Source organism: Zootermopsis nevadensis, unplaced genomic scaffold, assembly GCF_977971745.1.
Source record: "Zootermopsis nevadensis isolate Lab colony 2312 unplaced genomic scaffold, Znev_1.0 Znev_ptg000012l, whole genome shotgun sequence".
NCBI classification, from domain to species: Eukaryota; Metazoa; Arthropoda; class Insecta; order Blattodea; family Termopsidae; genus Zootermopsis; species Zootermopsis nevadensis.
In genome coordinates, this window is record NW_028259144.1 from 8,209,696 (window position 1) to 8,228,698 (window position 19,003).

At 39.0% G+C, this 19,003-nt stretch overlaps 1 protein-coding gene across 1 annotated transcript; it reads right to left on the bottom strand.

The window, feature by feature from the left end:
- Nucleotides 1-165: 165 nt before the first annotated feature.
- Nucleotides 166-18,629, bottom strand: ric8a (ric8 guanine nucleotide exchange factor A). Its single transcript, XM_022070889.2, has 10 exons — nt 18,334-18,629; nt 17,101-17,240; nt 12,946-13,073; nt 11,795-12,123; nt 9,603-9,781; nt 8,703-8,877; nt 6,168-6,411; nt 4,459-4,624; nt 2,918-3,037; nt 166-1,506 (listed from the first exon to the last, which is right to left on the bottom strand). Exons 1-10 carry the CDS (start codon nt 18,412-18,414, stop codon nt 1,386-1,388), a joined length of 1,683 nt encoding a protein of 560 aa, XP_021926581.1. The 5' UTR covers nt 18,415-18,629; the 3' UTR covers nt 166-1,385.
- Nucleotides 18,630-19,003: the final 374 nt, after the last annotated feature.

The following is a 19,003-nucleotide window of genomic DNA, read 5'->3' on the forward strand; positions in this document are numbered from 1 at the left end:
TTGGCACACTAAACCTTTAAGGATTTGTACAACATAAAAGTCGATAACCTCCCATTTTTACTATTACTACAGAAATATTCACAAAGGCAACTGAAGTTTAGAAGATTAAAATTCAATCTGTGGGTAGTGCAACAAATGGTTGCAGAAGTAAATAACAAACTTAGCTGTTGAGTAAGTGTATACATTAATTGTTCCCAATTTTAACTTTAAAATACATCAAAAACTAATTTTGTTATATTATTCACACCCATGCACAATGAATTGAATGCCATAATAAAGCCATCAAATGCAATCCTTAAATAATCTGTTTCCATAGATTGATTTGTAAGAACAGAAAAGGGTGAAAATCACATTAAAGTACAAATGGCTGTAAGAAATATCCTATCCCTTCTCTGCAGGGGTGGAGAGTTTAAAAACCAATACATGCTTTCATACTTACAGCTAACCTTTGATACATTCTGTATTTGTTTACAAACATGACATGTAGTATGTTTACATACTATACAATAATCAAACATATAAATAAATAACTGGGCAGCTATGGATATCCCATCAATCTTATAAACAATATTTTAATATTATAATGAATAACCCTTTCACATTTAAACACCTTTATTTAAATCAGACTGTGGTATCACTGGTGAAAGAAAGGTGATTATGAGATGGTCTCTTGACAGAATCAGCTTGGATTCACTTTGCCTCATTGGGTTAATTTTCAGAAACCCAGTTAAAATTTGTAAGGATACGCAGAAACTTTTATTACTAAAGCACCTTTTTAGAGAACATAATTACTATATCAATGCTGGAATTCTTTTAATTTTCAGTTCACTTATCCAGGCATGTGGAACCTTACATCATCTTTTATTTGATTAATTTTGAATACAACAAAACTGACTATAGCATAAAGATTGCTGTCTTCTGGGTTGTTGCGCTGTGTAGTCTGGTAGATGTTTACTGATATTTTAGAGGTCCTTGCTGCCTTCATCATACATCGGTAAACATCTACCAGACCACATGGTGCAACAACCCAGAAGACAGCAATGTTCAGACTCTCTGCCGTGAAAACCTCAAATCCAACATTTTTATCCAATATTTCAGGGCCATTTCTCCTCAATTTGCCATCATTTCACTATACAAACAGTTACAATATTGTAAAAGTGGCAAGTAACTGAAAAAAGGCACAGAGAAGTGAGGCTTTAAGAAAAGGAACCATAATTTGGATTTCCTTAGTGAAGGAAAACATTTTTGGATGCTAAACCTATGTATCTTGTGAATACATAATTTCAAGACAAAGTCCAAATATTTCATACAAATTTTGTAAATTAAACGAATGTGTGATATCAGTTATGAATTATAGTGTGATCAAACAGGAGAAACAAAATCAATCAATCATCTTCTGATGGCTTGATCTGCAGTTGAGATAAATTTTCAATAAGTTCCAAGACATGACCCACTGGCTCTGGACGGCCATCTTCTCCAATTCGGCAGGGCTGCATGATGCCATCTCTGTTTAAAATATAAAAACTATATAAATTGCTATACACGTTATAAAGTCATGTCGGGGAGGATATCAATCTCAGGCTTTAGGAGAAGTTTCACTGGTGATTTAAATCTATGCATGCAAAGTTACACTGACTTTCGGAATGATCAAAATTCTGTATTTTTTTATTTCCATCCCTTCTCTTTCTTAGAGGAGAGGAATAGTTTGTATATATATGTATATAAAAATAAAAAAAAGTAAAGGAAAGTTCGTAATAAATATAATTCTGATATCTGGGTGAGTCCACATGACTGACTGACACAATGTCTACAAACAGCTGATCTAAAACTGACAATTTCACAATTCTTTACTTAATGAGAAAGAGAGAAAAAACCTGGTAGATAAATAAATCAAATGAAAGCCAACAAAAGATATGCAAAGTAGAATTCATGTCATTTAAAGACTATCTGCAGCGTGAAAGCACAAAGCAGGAACTGTATGCATATAGTGCATGTTACTCCACAAGAGTTGATGGCGGCAGTACAGGTGTCCATATATTATTCACCCCATTGTAAGCCTTAATAAATTCGTTATTTTAGGAGCAATCTTAAAACGGTTTGCAGTGATTAATTACACAACTCAAGACATTTTTGTTTTAATTAAGTAGACTACCACAGTTAAGTCAATACTTCAGTAAACCAGAATTCAGTAAACTTCCACGTGAGCCCCATTAGTAGCACGCAGAACATCAAGGCAATAGATGATTTCATTCCAAACATTAAGAAGCATGTCTTGCGTGGTTGAAGCTAAAGTCTCTTCAATCCAGTGTTTTAATTCTGAGATGTTACTAACGTTCTTTGCATACACTCTGTCATTATTGTAGCCCCATAAAAAGAAATCCATGGAGTGAGGAGGCCATGGAATAGGGCCATCTTGTCTTATCGGACGAGAAGAGAACTTTTCATTGAGAAACCTGCACACTTCTAATTCCCTGTGTGGCAGTGTCCCATCTTGCTGAAAGAACACATGGGGCTGCATATCCTCAAGATGAGGTGCAGCATACAATTCAAGCATATCTAGATAATTTGTAGCCTTCACAGTGTTCTCATGGAAGAAAAATTGTCCAATCACACGGGTATGGGAGAGAGCACAGCAAACATTTATCTTGGGACTGTTGCGATCGTGTTCAATAAATTCATTAGCTTCCAACGAATAAGACGACTACTTTTAGCAGTAGGAAAGGCAAGAGCTCCTCCTATATGTTTATAACTGAATTAAACTAAAATAAACAAACCATTGCAAGGGAGAGAAGAAAAATTAAAGTGACAGAACATTATAACAGAAATGACTGAAGAAAGTAACATACTGTGTTTTTATTTTCAAAAGAATATAGTGTTCACCATTAACTAAATTTGTTCTCTTAAAGATAAAACTCACCTGGTTAGTTTATCCAGCTTTTTAACTAGCTCTAATGCTTCAAATTCTTTCTGCTCCTCTGACATGGATTCCATGGGATCAGGATGAGGTTTCTCGCAACATCCCGTCATAATGTTGATCCTGATTTGATTGTAAAATGACTGTTAAGTATCATAGTGAGGAAGTAGCAGATGCTTTGAAGTGTCAAGGAATACTATAAAGGATGATTTTAATTAAATTTATTTTATGTACCTTTAAGTTTTTAATAATTGTTTTATATGAAAAAATATACCACATCCTACTCTCATCATCTGATACATAAAATGTTAGATACTGCTATGAGTATGTGCACATGGGATGTACTGAAGGAGGGTTCAGGGAAATCTCTACGAAACTGCTTCTTAGAACACTTACAAAGAACCTGATGCTGGAAGGGTATCTGGAAAAAAAGTCAGTATGTCAGACCTGCAGGGTTAGAACTTTGACTTTTCATTGTTCATGTGGCAAGATAGGTTCACTACAGTAATGAAGAGCTTAATGTTGCTCCGGTTACGATCATCACTGAAGAAGTGTGACCACTCTGGTCTTAAATTATATATTTATATAATATAGAAAAAGAAAGATAACAGCTGTCTAAACCGAAACAACTATCAATGCTTCCAGCGTTCCTGAAACAGAATACCAAAGAACAACTGATGTGTTACTTGCTGAGAGTAAAATTTCTCTGGTTTAATGGAAAGCAATAAATGGAACACTTACAATTATCTTGAAGCCACATCAAAGAGAATTCTAATTTAACAAATATGATATTTGCATATCTGCTCCACTGGAACAAAATAGAAAGATATGAAAGACTTGTCAATTCTGAAGATGGCTGTTTTCTGGGTTGTTGCACCGTGTAGTCTGGTAGAAGTTTACTAACATTTCAGAGGTCCTTGCTACCTCAATCATCAGGGCGATGAGTAAGCCGTGTGAGCGGAAAGCGCTAGAGTTATAGGGACCAGACAGTTAAGGAATAGCCTAGTCCTAACCAGTGGTGACTGGTGTCAGAATCAGGTGAAGACATGTGAACCAACAGGAGTGTGTGGGCATGTCACAGCGTGTGAGAGAGAGAGGGGGGTCAAGAAAGCAGCCAATTCTGCTGTTTATAGCATACCATGAATGTTCAATGCATCTAAATTTGTTATGTTATGCAGTCCCACCCAATTTATTAAAGCCTCTTGTGGTGTCATCTTTCAAGCACTTGGGGTGGAAACAGAGCACTACCGCAATGCATGCTGGATGTAACCGACTAAGAGCCAATTGCTGGCATAAATGTATACAACCTGTGTAAAAACACTGTAATGGAGTACCAGAAATTAAGGTATGCAATAAGGCGGATGATGCAGGAAAAAAGAACGAAATACACAAAGGTCACTAGTTCATACATCTTTTGTAGTACAAACCAAACACTGATCGATACCTTCGAGTAAGAGTGTGGGGCTGCATAACAAAAAATTAAAAGGCAATGAACATTCACTCTGAATTAACTGACAAGATCTGTAATAACATTCAGTACTTACTGGGATTTGAACTTTTTGTATTCCTCTGTGTCACTATCTTCACTGTCAGATGAATACTGTGCCCCTGAGGTGGAAGACAAGTTGTTGCTTTCACCAAGCATAGCACCGCTCCTCGCCAAAAACCCTGCTGCATTTCCATATCCTGTATACTTCACCATACGCATCACTGTAACAAACAGAAACAGCTCTATATGAAACCAAATGTAGATCCAGTGTAAGACAAAAAATCTAGCTTGGATCCAGACATCACTTCAAGGGAGTCTGATAAAATGAAGTCTCATTCAAATATAAATTTAAGGGAAGTTCTAACAGTGCAGATGGTCAACACACAGAAAATTTTGAGAACTACTGCTGTAAATACTACACATAATGGAACCAGTGTATGAAATTTTATATCAATAAAGGATTACTGAATTTTGAGCACCTAACTGCTACACGGTTATTACACTTTACAAACTAATTTTCACTATTTTCTACGTAAGATTTGACAAGTGAAACATGTAATATTACTTTTACACAGAAAATCTAAAACTACATTCACAGTGAATTATGTTGAATATTCTCTCTTGCTTTCATATCTATGCAAGTGGAGCACTAGCTCTGTTAATGTGCTAATTTATAGAAATATACAACTTATAACTTTTCAAAAATCCTCAAGAAAGACTAAATAAGAGGTTTCAATAATATTGTATTTATGCTCATGTGACACTTTTCATTCATGATTTTAAAATAGAATTAACTATTTTAACGCATTTAGACCTATACAATGAACATGGAGTATATACAGAGTGATTCAAAAGGTTAGGGCCAAACTGAAGAAGCGTATAGTGGGACTCAGGGAGAACAACTTTCGAATAGGAATCCTTGTCCTCCGAAGTTATCCTGTCAGTCGAGGCCATCGAATGTAGGGAAGTCTGATAACATACTGCTGAAATAATCATACTTTGTTATTCTCCTACAGTTCCCTAGGGACTGCAAGACCTTAATGTTGGTGGGAGGGATCAGTCCCCTAATGACTCGAAGAGCGATGTCGGCTGAACGTATGATCCTGGTAGGGCCACCCATGCCAGTAAGGTCTGAGGAGAAGGGGCAAGCAAAGAAGCAGTCCGGCCAGCCTGGAGGCCAAAGGAGGCAGCCCCTCCACCATGCTCGGGCAGCTGAGCAGCTCATAACCCACACTGCCTTAAATCTCTAATATGAAAGAAACTGCTATTCTCCTACTAGCTTAATTTTGAATCACATGTACAGAGGCCCTGGGCTGTTTACATTATGTTTCTGAGTTGACAGTGACTGGTGTATTGCTGCTTTTGTAGTCTCGTGTTGGTTATTTGTGAGCGCAGAAGCTCCTGGTTTGTAACATTGCTAATGTAATCCTTGTACATTAATAAAAAGAACAAAATTAAGCTAGTATGAGAATAGCAAAGTACAATTATTTGATCGGTATGTTATCAGACTTCCCTACCTTCAATGGCCTCGACTGGCTCAGGATAACTTTGGAGGACATGGATTCCTATTCAAAAGTTGTTCTCTATACACTCCTTCAGTTTGGCCCTAACCTTTTGAATCACTCTGTATACAATAAAATATGTTGAAACATTCACAAGCTAAGGAAATTCATAGCCCCACTCCCAGCAAAGAAATAATTAGCAAGCACATTAAAAATGTAAAACCTAAACAACCTCTATTTCGTTAACACACATCATACTCACCATTTTCTTTGCAAAGGATGAAGAGGAACTGATCAGCTAAATCACGAACTTGCATAACACACGAAGTGAGTAGCCGACACAGCTTATTACGGAGGGTAGTTCCCTCTTCAGGCCGAGAATGGACTTCTGTCAGAGGAGGAAGTACACGCTGACGCAGGAACTTACGCATTGAACGGTGGCAATTTACACAATTCACCATGACAAACATTATGGGACAAACAAGTTCATATTGTGAACTCACATCCTGTAAACAGTATGAACCAAACTTGAACAGCATATAAACATCTCTATTGTGATGTGTAACTTATTTACCAGAAGTAATGTGGATCCTACAATACTTTCAATAAAATTTATCAATGAAATTTACAGAAGTACTTAATTCACTTGGTTATGAGACAAAAATATAAACAGTTAAATATTACTTTTCAGCATAGGTTAAGGAAATCTCTTACTTTTCAATACTATCTACAACACACTTGATTTTCTCTATTGTGAAACTAATGTTTATATTTTTTCTGAGAGAAAAAGTTTTTGACTGCTTACAGAGTCATTCATGGACCACAGTTTGAACACTGTCACAGACGTGAAAGTGTTTCATTTTAATGTTTCTTTGATGGGAATCATTTTCTAAACAGTATACAGCCTGGGATGAATTATGGGTACATTACATTGAAGGGATCAAGGAAGAAATATACTGGCCATAGTTTAGAATAAAAGCACAACTGTTCTGAAAAGATAAAATATAGAACATGTGTCAACAGACCTTCATACTGCAATATGCTTACAAGTAAAATAAAGCATATAATACAGGCCAGAAGTAAATCAGAACATTTTATCAATGTTTTGGATCCTGTAACACAACATGCATATGAGCATGATGAAACGTGATAACGTGGTCTTAGCTCGGCCTTCTCTGCCTACCCTGACGCAAGATGCATTTAGTTCTATACTTGCACTGTCATAAAATAAATAAATTCTATGGCTGAGTTTACTATGTTAGAAGCGAAATATTACTACATTCTATGTTAGGATGGACAACGGGTTAAAATAATTAAAAGGTTAAAATTTATATAGTAGGGCACCGCAGATACGGTGGGTTAGGGACCAGACCCCTGCCGAACAGCGAAAATCGCTGAAAAGCAGATTTTTGCCTTTTCTCACTTGCAAATGCATATCAAAGCCTAATAAGACGTTTACACTATCATATAGTAAGTGCACAATAACACTAGGCCTAAGAAAACGATATGAAAGTAAAATGAATATCAGTAGTACACACATTGCTTACCTTAAAATATTTTCGTCCTCAGCTTATAGTGATTGGTGAATATAAATTTGAAAATTAATATGTTTATTGTAGGAAGGATGAAGGAATATACAGTACGTAATAACTTTGAAAAATTGTCAGAAATACAGAGAGACGCAGAGTGCACAAAAGCTATAAACAGACTGAATCAACGACGAGAAAATGGTGCCAGACACACTTTTCTGACTCAGTTGTTGAGCACGTGGAGCCAAAAAAGTGGGGCCCTACTGTATATGTACGCAATTGAAAAGCGCCATATTAACGGATCGCCGAAAAGCGGGGCCCTACTGTACTGCATCCCAGGTATTTACAAGTGTTAATTTTTTTCAGGGTTACTCTACAATACTAGGTGCGATCGGAAAGTTTCCAGACTGCGCCTATAAAAACCCGTACACTTATCTCAGGTATTAAATTCATCCATCACCCTCGAAGTAGTTCCCCTGGGAGTGAACACAACGATCCCAGCGCCGCTGCCAAGCCTGGAAGCATCCCTGGAAATCTTTCTTTGTCAGCCTGTCAAGCACCATCTGCGATTCTGCCTGAATCTCTTCTATCGTCTCAAATCTCCTTCCCTTTAGCTGAATTTTCATCTTTGGGAAGAGGAAGAAGTCACACGGCGAATAAGGAGGGTGCGGGATGACGGCCATGGTGTTTGAGGCCAAAAACTGCCGAACTTTGAGGGCGGTGTGCGCTGGCGCATTGTCATGATGCGTTGCATGTGGAGTGCTTCCTTTAAAATTAGCTGACAGGTCCCATAACCTATCCCAACAATGTCGCACAAGTCGTTGATGGTACGACGTCGATCTTCGTAACATTTTCGGGCGTTGTGCTTGAAGATGGTCGTCCAGAACGCTCGTCATCATCGACAGAGGTTCGGCCATTTTTAAAACGTGAATGCCACACAAAAGTTTGTGCACGACCCATTGCGGACTCCTCAAATGCTTGCTTTAGCATTTCATAGGTTTCCATAGCCGTTTTGGCAAGTCTTTGGCAAAATTTGATTTGTTCATGAAAATCCGCCATTCCGAAATCGCAGTAGGGTCAGTGTAATGCACTACCAAAACGCCCGTAACTAAGAAACAAATGCTAATTCGATGATGCCGGCTGGCACACTGATTCACTATGAATGTAGGCCGCACCCCCTAGCGGCAGAAGCTCGTACTACATCCGGTTCGCCCTCTATTGACACAGTCTGGAAACCTTCCGATCGCACCTCGTATAGTACTACGTACCTGTTCTGCCGAGTCCAATTTATAGCTAAGAAAGTCCAAAAGTACAGCAACTGCTTTCATGTTCTTGCCATCATACTCAGGGCCTTTATCAGTATCATGCAGACTTCTCTGAACAGGGGTCATTAGCTTCTCATAGCAATTTTCTGGTAGATTCATCAGAAGATTGACTACATTTCTGCCAACAAATACAACTATTCATAAAACAACCTTGGTAGAAAAATGACCCTTGGGATGACTTAACAAGACTGGAAAGATCTAATCTGTACCAGAATACATAAGTGCCCTTTAAAAATTCTGAATTATTAATAAACTACTGTCAGTTACCACACTTAGACAATGGTAGTTTACACGTGGTCTTAAAATCGTCTTAATATGAATCAATACTGATACGTCATAATGTGCGTCACCTCTGTGGTAGCATACTGGACTCATACAGATGTTCAAGTCGAAACTTTTTCATGCAGCCGCCATGTTGTTATATTATATTACAAAAATTATTAATACAAAAAGTTTCTTTCATTTTCTTAAAATCTATACCCAGAAATCATTGTATGGCATTGTTGCAAGTGACACTAGTGCCAATTTCACAAGTCTGTTTGCCCACCGTGTGTAGGAAACTGAAAGGCATGACATACGACCATACCAAATTTAATCTAAAACCATATGCCTGTTTTCTAGTTGAATCATGCACACAGACAGACAACCAGCCCTATGTGTATTCACTTCATCATGCAAATCATATAAAGAACACACAAAAAATTAATTTTGTCAGCAGAATCAATATCATCTCATGTATCACAAAATCTTTACTCCATATGTAGTAGAAAAATGTGATTCTCCAAATGTATATGTAAACACAAACTTAACATGTAACAATTATAATTAGAATACATAACATACCTGTGAAGTTCATATTGTTTTTCACACGGCTGTGTTGCACAAAGCAGGAAATCATGAAGAATGGAAGCAAGGCGAAGAAACTCAGCCATTTCATCATCAAATGCATGTTGTTTCGCGGAGTTCATAGTCAGATTGAACAAAGTCTGCAGCACCCCACAAGCTAATTCCACCTGATTGTCCTACAGACATGAAAACATTTTCTCTCGCAAAATCACATTTCCAGAAATGAATGCATCATTCAATTACTGGACAAAAGGCTGACAGATGAGTGGCATGAGCCACATATACAGGGTGATTCAAAAGGTTAGGGCCAAACTGAAGGAGCTTATGGAGGGACTCAGAGAGAATAAATTTTGAATAGGAACCCACGTCCTCCGAAGTTATCCTGAGTCAGTCGAGGCCATTGAAGATAGGGAAGTCTGATAACATACCGCTGAAATAATCGTAATTTGCTATTCTCCTACTAGCTTCATTTTGAATCACACGTATCCTGTCAGATTCTACAGAGGCCTCTAGGCTGTGATTATTTCAGCGGTATGTTATCAGACGTCCCTACCTTCAATGGCCTCGACTGACTCAGGATAACTTTGGAGGACATGGATTCCTATTCGAAAGTTGTTCTCTCTGAGTTCCTCTATACGCTCCTTCAGTTTGGCCCTAACCTTTTGAATCACCCTGTATAATGATCATTGTTCTGATAATCATGGACACCATTATCTTCTTGTAATTCAAAACACATTTTAAAACAGTTTTCTTTTTCTGCAGCTCTACGACCCAGTGTGGGTCTTGGCTGCCTGCTTTGGAGATTTCTTGATCTATTAGACATTTGGTAGGACTTCTTGCATGAGTGATCAGCCCATTGTAAGGCCTCTAGCTGTACAAAGGACAGCACAACACAGAGAGACGCAGACAAACATCCATGCTTTGAGTGGGATTTGAACCCGCGGCCCCAGCGTCCAAGCGCACAAGGCCCACGCCTCAGACCGCATAGCCATTATGATTGGCATTTTAAAACAGTATAGCCATTAAGTGAGTTTAGAATATTACCGAGAATTGACATTTGTTACAAATTCCTTTGTCTCAAAAGTTTACTTATTTTCAGTCCTTAAGCTCCTGTGAATTTGAGACAAGCGTTACTGCGTTGACAATGATATAGGCTGCAGCATTTAAAATAATAAAAGTTTGTGTGTAACTTATGGGTGATTGGCACAAACTTAATGTTATCTGATTTACAATAAAGAAGTAACAGGGATCAGTTTACTATGCCGACACTAAGGATTCTAGTTCCAAACCAGTGCTTCTATCTTGTACAGACATTTGTTGATAAAACAGAACCAAGGAAATAATTATATATGAAGACTGCGATAAATGTATCATTTCTATATGTTCAACAAAACTGAGTTGGAGGAATTTTGTAAATGTACATAAGTTATGATGTTCTGTTTTATGCTGGAATCATATTATAATGCAATTGTTAATTATTTTGGCAATTGAGAAACCAGAACATTTAAAACTACTTACGGATATTCTAAAATTCTTATGACATCCAGAAACCCTTTTGAGGGTACCACGATACCTGCAGGTATACAGCTGGTGACCCCTGATTTTTACATTACTCTTAGCAATACCAGAATGGAGACAGAATTAACTTCATTCTTTGTGGTGACAGAACATACAGATTCAAAACTGCTGCTCCCTCAATTTGACACGTCTATCTATCTATTTGTAGCTTAACCCAGTAGCAGGTCATCGCCGCCTCCTTTCGGAGGTTTCACAGTCTTTAAAGTGTGCATTTATGAGTAGTGAGTGAACAGCCCACTAACTCTGCACAATTTCTACTTACTCCTGATTTGACTGCTAGAGCCATCTAGCAGTGAAGCAGTGAATCAGGAGAGAGACTTGGGTGAGAAATGGTCGCTGACTTTTGCTTACGAAACATCTTGTATAATGCTCCCAAGGTTCTTTTACATGCTGTAAATCTACAACATGGGACTGCCAGGTTTACTTCCCCTCCAAAAGAAGTTGTGCTACGGATTTTTATCACCCTTAAAAATCCATCGACCTTGGCCGGGATTGAACCTGCGAGCCTTGGGTCCAGTGGTGAGCAAGCTATCCACTAGTCCACCGAGGGCGACAATTTGACACTTCGCCTACAAATAAGACATAAACTTCAATATGAGCAGTGTACTTACATATAATGTAATTTTTATAACAGAAGATGTAGCTTCTCCCTTGTCATCATGTTCTTCTCGTTCCACTTCTTTTAAAATGAGATCCAATATATCAGTAAGACACACCAGCAGTTCTCTATTTAAATCAGGCGCAACCTTTTCATGAAACGCAGTGATCAGAAACAAGACCTTCACATTGTAGAACTTAATTTCATAAGGGAGCTCTGGATCCTTGTAAGTTCGGAGTAGCATAAGAACACCCTCTAATGAATTATTCTTGGAACTCAGTGCTTTAGCATATGGGCTATGGAAGATAATGTTACACAGACATTTCAATGCCTCTAACATCACTGAAAAAAGAAATAAATTTCCTCAAATACTAACATTCTTAATACATACTCTCTTCACTGTAAAATACAAACAATACAACTGAAACAAGACTATAATAATGAACGCCATTAAGTAAAAATCAAATTGAAACTCCTTCAAAACAACACATAAATCTAAATACAAGGACAAGAAAGAATCTATTGCCTACATTTCACAGAACCTTCCTGTGTCTAAATATACTCACAAAGTCACATTTTCCTTCTATCAAAGATATTAATATATGAACAGATTACTGCATATGCCCATTACAGTAATATAATGATCATTATCAGATCAACGTGGTGATGTCACAATTCAATCAAATTTCAAGGAACAAAAATTAACTGTAGGCAGCTAATCTGGTGAAAATTATAACCTTAATCACCAAATTCTCTGCTGTTTCCTGAGTGATATAAGAGTAATTTGCAGATGTATAATTAAGGTGCAGTATCCACCCTATACAGCTGAAAATTATGTAAATATTTAAAAGTCCAGTTCTTCCACCAAAGAAAACATGGTGGGTCTCCATTACAAAGACCAACTAGTTAATTCTGTTCAAGTCTAATTGTTGTCTACTCTGAGTGGTAAGCATCACGCCCCAGCCGCTCTTTACCCTTGGGAAAGGACCCCTGTAACCACTGGATAGGAGGCTGGGTGGGCCCCAGAGCCAGTCTGAATGCAGAGGCTAGAGGAAAAATCCTCTGCCCCCATCAGGGAATGAACCCCAGTCCTCCAGCCTGTAGCTAGTCACTATACTGACTGAGCTATTCCGGCTCATACTGTACAGTACAAGTCATTATTACCTTCATAATTAACAGGCGACTCATTTATCGAGCTGGAAGCTTCTTTCTGTGGAACCAGCCCTGCATGATGCAATAAAGTCTCAAGCCACTTATTACATATCAGTTCATTCAGTCCAGTCTTATCTCGGCTGCAAATGACGAAACATACAAGGCATTTACTGCTTAGAAAATGGATATTTAAAACAGTTAACACGAATAATGCTTGATTTTTTACACATGAAATTCCTTATAATCTTGTAGGACATGAAGATTCATTTATAGCCCCACATTCAGCTATGTATGGTGGTCATAAGAATAAAACATTTTATTCTCTTTTGCCAGCAAAGTCTTTAACAGACATATATGCATATAAAATAAAGATATGTCAAGTCGAAGATTTCTGTCTTCTGGGTTATTGCGCTGTGTAGTCTGGTCGATGTTAACCAACGTTTCAGAGGTCATACTGCCTCCGTCATCAGGGCGATGAATATGCCAATAGGGTGTGAGGAGTTGGATTTTATAGGCAGGGAAGTGAAAGGTGTAGCCTGCCCCGAGCCAATGGGAGCAGGTATGGGAGTGGACCAATGGTAGCACGTGGGCGAGGGTGGGAGAGGGAGAGAAAGTAGAGAGAGAAAGGTGAGTGTAGTTCTGGGTTATTGCGCTGTGTAGTCTGGTCGATGTTAACCAACGTTTCAGAGGTCATACTGCCTCCGTCATCAGGGCGATGAATATGCCAATAGGGTGTGAGGAGTTGGATTTTATAGGCAGGGAAGTGAAAGGTGTAGCCTGCCCCGAGCCAATGGGAGCAGGTATGGGAGTGGACCAATGGTAGCACGTGGGCGAGGGTGGGAGAGGGAGAGAAAGTAGAGAGAGAAAGGTGAGTGTAGTTGTATGGATAAAGGCCCTGAAAGGGGCCGAGTTAGTGGTCTGGTTGGTTCTGGCGGCGCACTCTTGCTCGTTCTCGGAGTCCTCGGAGTGTGTGGATCAGAGGCTTCCAGGACCGGCTCAGGTGAAGTCCATCTTCCCTGTTAAAGTTATCAGGATGAAGTTCGATCTCGATGGCTTCCCTGATTAACCGGTCCATGTAGCCGGTTTTTGCGACCACGACAGCCTACAGAGTGAACTGGAGGCACTCACCACCACCTTCAGGAAAAACGGATACAGCAACCGTCAGATTCAGAAAGCTCTCAATCCGCCTGCGAGGCTGCCACCGCCTACTGAAAAACCAGCCTCGGTTGCCTTCCTGCCCTACGTCGGGACGACCTTCAACCGCATAAGCAGGTTGCTGGCCAGGCACGACATCAAGTCTGTTGGTCTTCCGCCAAAGAAAATTCCCAGTTTTCTCCGGCCGGTAAAGGACGACCTAGGACTGAAGACGCCTGGCGTATACAGAGTTCCCTGCGAGTGCGGAAAAGTCTACATCGGCCAGACAGGCCGTTCCGTTGAGGCCAGGATCAAGGAGCACGAACGCCACATCCGGCTCGGGCAGCCCGAGAAATCTGCGGTTGCTGAACACCGCTTCAACTTGGAGCACAAGATACAGCTAGAGGACACTTCTATCCTCTCCTCAAAAACCGGCTACATGGACCGGTTAATCAGGGAAGCCATCGAGATCGAACTTCATCCTGATAACTTTAACAGGGAAGATGGACTTCACCTGAGCCGGTCCTGGAAGCCTCTGATCCACACACTCCGAGGACTCCGAGAACGAGCAAGAGTGCGCCGCCAGAACCAACCAGACCACTAACTCGGCCCCTTTCAGGGCCTTTATCCATACAACTACACTCACCTTTCTCTCTCTACTTTCTCTCCCTCTCCCACCCTCGCCCACGTGCTACCATTGGTCCACTCCCATACCTGCTCCCATTGGCTCGGGGCAGGCTACACCTTTCACTTCCCTGCCTATAAAATCCAACTCCTCACACCCTATTGGCATATTCATCGCCCTGATGACGGAGGCAGTATGACCTCTGAAACGTTGGTTAACATCGACCAGACTACACAGCGCAATAACCCAGAAGACAGAAATCTTCATATTCACCGCTGTGAGAACCTCAAGTCTTACATATGTCAAGTCATTAACAATTAGTCTGCAAATAGGGAAGTCTCACATAAGCATGATTTACAGGGCCAATCTGCTAACAAAAATGTGCTATTATAAGTAAATGAATTAATAATTTTATATAATGAAAAGGGTATCCAGTCCGGACAATTAAATAATGTTACATTTTACATACATAAATTTTTTCTATGTTACAGTTTTACAGCTTATTAATTTTTAAGAAAATACACCATGTGGCTGAGTGGGTTCAAGGGGCACATGACAAAAAGACATACAGTTTTATGAAATATATCAGCTTCAGATTCCATATATGGCTGTTACATACAATTCTTTGTGCACATCCAATGAGGTATTCTGTCATGAAAGCAGCGTCACTGGCTCTCAACACGTAATTCAGACACTAAAATGAACTGGGTGTGATAGTGTCATAAATTACATTAAACCTGAATATTAATATTAAAAAACATACTATGGTCTTTATTACTAACACTGCACACAGAAAAGCAATGGCTACCTCTGAAAAAAGTGTTGTTTTATATATGCAGAGTCAGATATATCAACAAACATTTGTCACTATTGCAGATAAAGGTATAAATTCACTATATAGTTCCATCGTATGAGATTTCAGGTCGTCATGTAATGAGTTTGAAGATGGCTGTCTTCTGGAATGTTGCACTATGTAGATTGGTGATAATATCACCTTGATATAACATTTGTGGTTTATTTAACGACGCTTTTTCAGCAGTTCAGACTATATAGCGTCAAATGAGAGGATGATAGTAAATTGGAAAGGATGTGGAAGGAAGCGGTCATGGCCTAATTGAAGGTACTATACTGGCATTTGCCTGGAAGGAATGAGGAAAACCATGAAAAACCTCAGTCAGGATAGCTATCTCTGGGCCAAGATTTGAACCCAGGACCTCCTGAAGATGAAGCAAGAGTGTTAACCACTTGACCAGGACGTTTAGTAACACCCTGATGAGGGAGGCAGTAAGCACCTCTCAAACATTTGTCAATATTTACCATACTACATTGTGAAACATTCCAGAAGACAGCCATCTTCAGTATCATTTTTCCCACTTGTAAAATGACTATGTAAACTATCATTTCTACATTTCATTCTAAAACAGCTCAGGGTTACGTATTCCTACAGAAATTTGTAATGAACAAAAATGTCTTTGATGTACCTGTTAATTTTAGCCTGTAATCTATTTTTACCTATAAAATGAGCAACTACATACAAAACCTAGGAGCCAGAATATACACACATATCACAAATGGAAATAACATACATGTAGATGGTTGTCTTCTGGGTTGGTGCACCGTGTAATCTGGTACAAGTTTACCAACCTTTCCTCCATCATCAGGGCAATTGACCAGAAGACAGCCATGTTCGTACTCACCACCGTGTAAACCTCGAATCCTACTTAGCAAGCCCATATGGGGAGGCTACTTATTATTACATTTGGAGATTCACTCATCATCCTAATGAAGAAGGCAGCAAGGACCTCTGATATATTGGTAAACTTCAACCACACTACACAGTGCTACAACCCATAAGATATTCATCTACATGTACATTTATTTGCCAATGTTGAAGATGACATCTTAAAGTAAAGTAAAGTAAAGTTTGTCCCACTATACGCCATGTAGGCGTTTGGGGTGAGAGGAGGTATAGCTCCTCTCTTCCTTGACCTCGGCACTAGATGGGGGTGAGTGGTCAGCATCACGCCCCGGCCGGCTTTACCCCCGGGAAAGGACCCCGGTACCCATTGTAGAGGAGGCTGGGTGGGCCCCAGAGCCGGTCTGGATGCAGAGGCTAGAGGAAAAATCCTGCCCCCATCGGGGATCGAACCCCGGTCGTCCAGCCCGTAGCTAGTCACTATACTGACTGAGCTACTTACAGAATGAAAATGGAAGTACATGCTACTAATTTCAAATGTTACATAATAGTATGAAAAGATATAAAACCTCAAGTAAAATACGCCAACAATTCTGGCCACAAACATTAAAATTTTAGGCACCATAACGACCCAGTGCTCAAGATTTGTGAAGCCTTGTCTAAGGCTATGTGAAATATGATATCATTGTCAAATATGAAAAGTAAAATATACCTTATTAACCGTATGCAGGATAGGCAATATTTGCAACATGAAACTTCTGCTGAATTATCCAAGTGATGAAAAAGAGAACTCCACAGCTTCTGACGTCTTCCATTTTGGTTTAAATCTTCGAATATGAACGACTGATTGTGCTAGCAAATAAAATTACATGTCATGTCAGTATCATACATTTTGCATGCTTACACAAGCAAAGTAAGAAAACAGATAATATTCTAGAGTGATCTATCCTAGTCATGCTTTTTAAAAAAATAAACAACTACAATAAATCATAATACACAGTAGCATGGATATTTAACTATAGTAGAGCCAAAACTTGCACAAAGAGGTACTTGAACTAAAGGTACATGAACTAAAAGTGAAATGTCTTAACCATAACAGCAAAAATTATATGAACAAAAAAGTTAAATAAATTATTATTTTCAACCAAGCAAAATACATGAATATAAATAACTACATACACACATACACATACATACACACACACACACACACACATGTACAAACAACACCAACTGATAAAGGAAGCAAAATCAACACAGAATAAAATAAATAAATAACAGTTTGATAACATTCACAAACATAATTTCAACAAATTTAAACTTCCAACAAAATAAGTGTCGTGGAAAATACTTTTCCACCTACCCCACCACACTTCAAAGTGTTTTTATCTCATAGTGCTTCTTACAAACTAGGTACAGATTAGGATAAATTTGCATAGCTTAGCTCAGAGGGGGCATGACCCCTACTCTCCTTCACTTTTATCTAAAATACAGAAAAGCGTGTCAGGACGTTTAATCACTACCTTGTCACTTGGCATACATCCATAAATATTGCTAGATTACTAAAAGAAATGGCATGACTATATTAATTCATGTCAGTGTTTTTAATCTAGTAATATTCACAAATGTGCATGGTATCACGTGGTTGGAAATCAACACCCTGTTCTGTAGCTACGTCTACTTAGATTATTTAATAAAGACACATTTGCCGAACACATTATTTATACGGAGTGGCGATTGGGTGGAGGTGAAGTGATCGTAGTCATAACATTTAAAGAAATTCATCACAAACAATGAACTTGCATGTACTGAACAATCTATAGCCTGTAATAGAATAAGCTGGCAAAGGAACTAGCAGTATAACACGTACAACCGTTCGCAAAATATATCCACTGACAGTTACGAAAATAAAACCTTCCGGCACTAGTCGACATTTCAAACTTACCTTGTCAATAAACTTCTTTAGTACATCAATAACATCATCTGTTGTTCCTGTTTCTAAACAAAGTATTTCACAGTCTTCCATTTTATAACTAAGATTTGCAGCCTTTACACATTCTTATCCGTTCAAATCACATGACACCACACCTCCATTAAATGAACACGCCGACCAACATAACGCATTGAAAACAGTGAACTGGTTGATATGCCATATTATTCTAATCTATACCTGAGAGTAGTAACGTTCTACTAATAAGAATGATATACACATCAGTACAGTTTTTAATAATGTCACTGCACATATGTTAAAAGAAATTCACCTCTTTACACACACCCTTAGGGAAAAACACATTTCAAAAGTTATCATTCTCGGATAACCAACATCAGATGTCACTAGTATCAACAAACCGGATGTTACATAGTTTGAGGTTTACACGGCGGTGAGTTTGAAGTTGGCTGTCTTGTGGGTTGTTGGGCCGTGTACTGTCCACAGATGACGAGAAAAACCCTGCTGGTGGAAGTCGTTTCTGGTCGGTGCGGGGGGAATGTTACTTATCAGCTGGACTAGAGGGCTGCTATTGGTGGGAAGTGCGATACGTCAGAGTTTTACTCTACTGCATACAGACTGAAAACATCAAGCAGTTAAGAGTAGCGTGTAGTGAGCGCACTTGTAA

Bases quoted from the DNA above. Each gene is read 5' to 3' on its own strand.
- ric8a (XM_022070889.2), bottom strand. From the start codon at position 18,414: ATGGAAGACTGTGAAATACTTTGTTTAGAAACAGGAACAACAGATGAT. The intron at 8,878-9,602 runs GTATGTTATGTA...ATTTGTTGGCAG, and splicing joins AAACAATATGAACTTCACAG to AAATGTAGTCAATCTTCTGA. The intron at 3,038-4,458 runs GTAAGTACTGAA...CAATCAAATCAG, and splicing joins TACAAAAAGTTCAAATCCCA to GATCAACATTATGACGGGAT.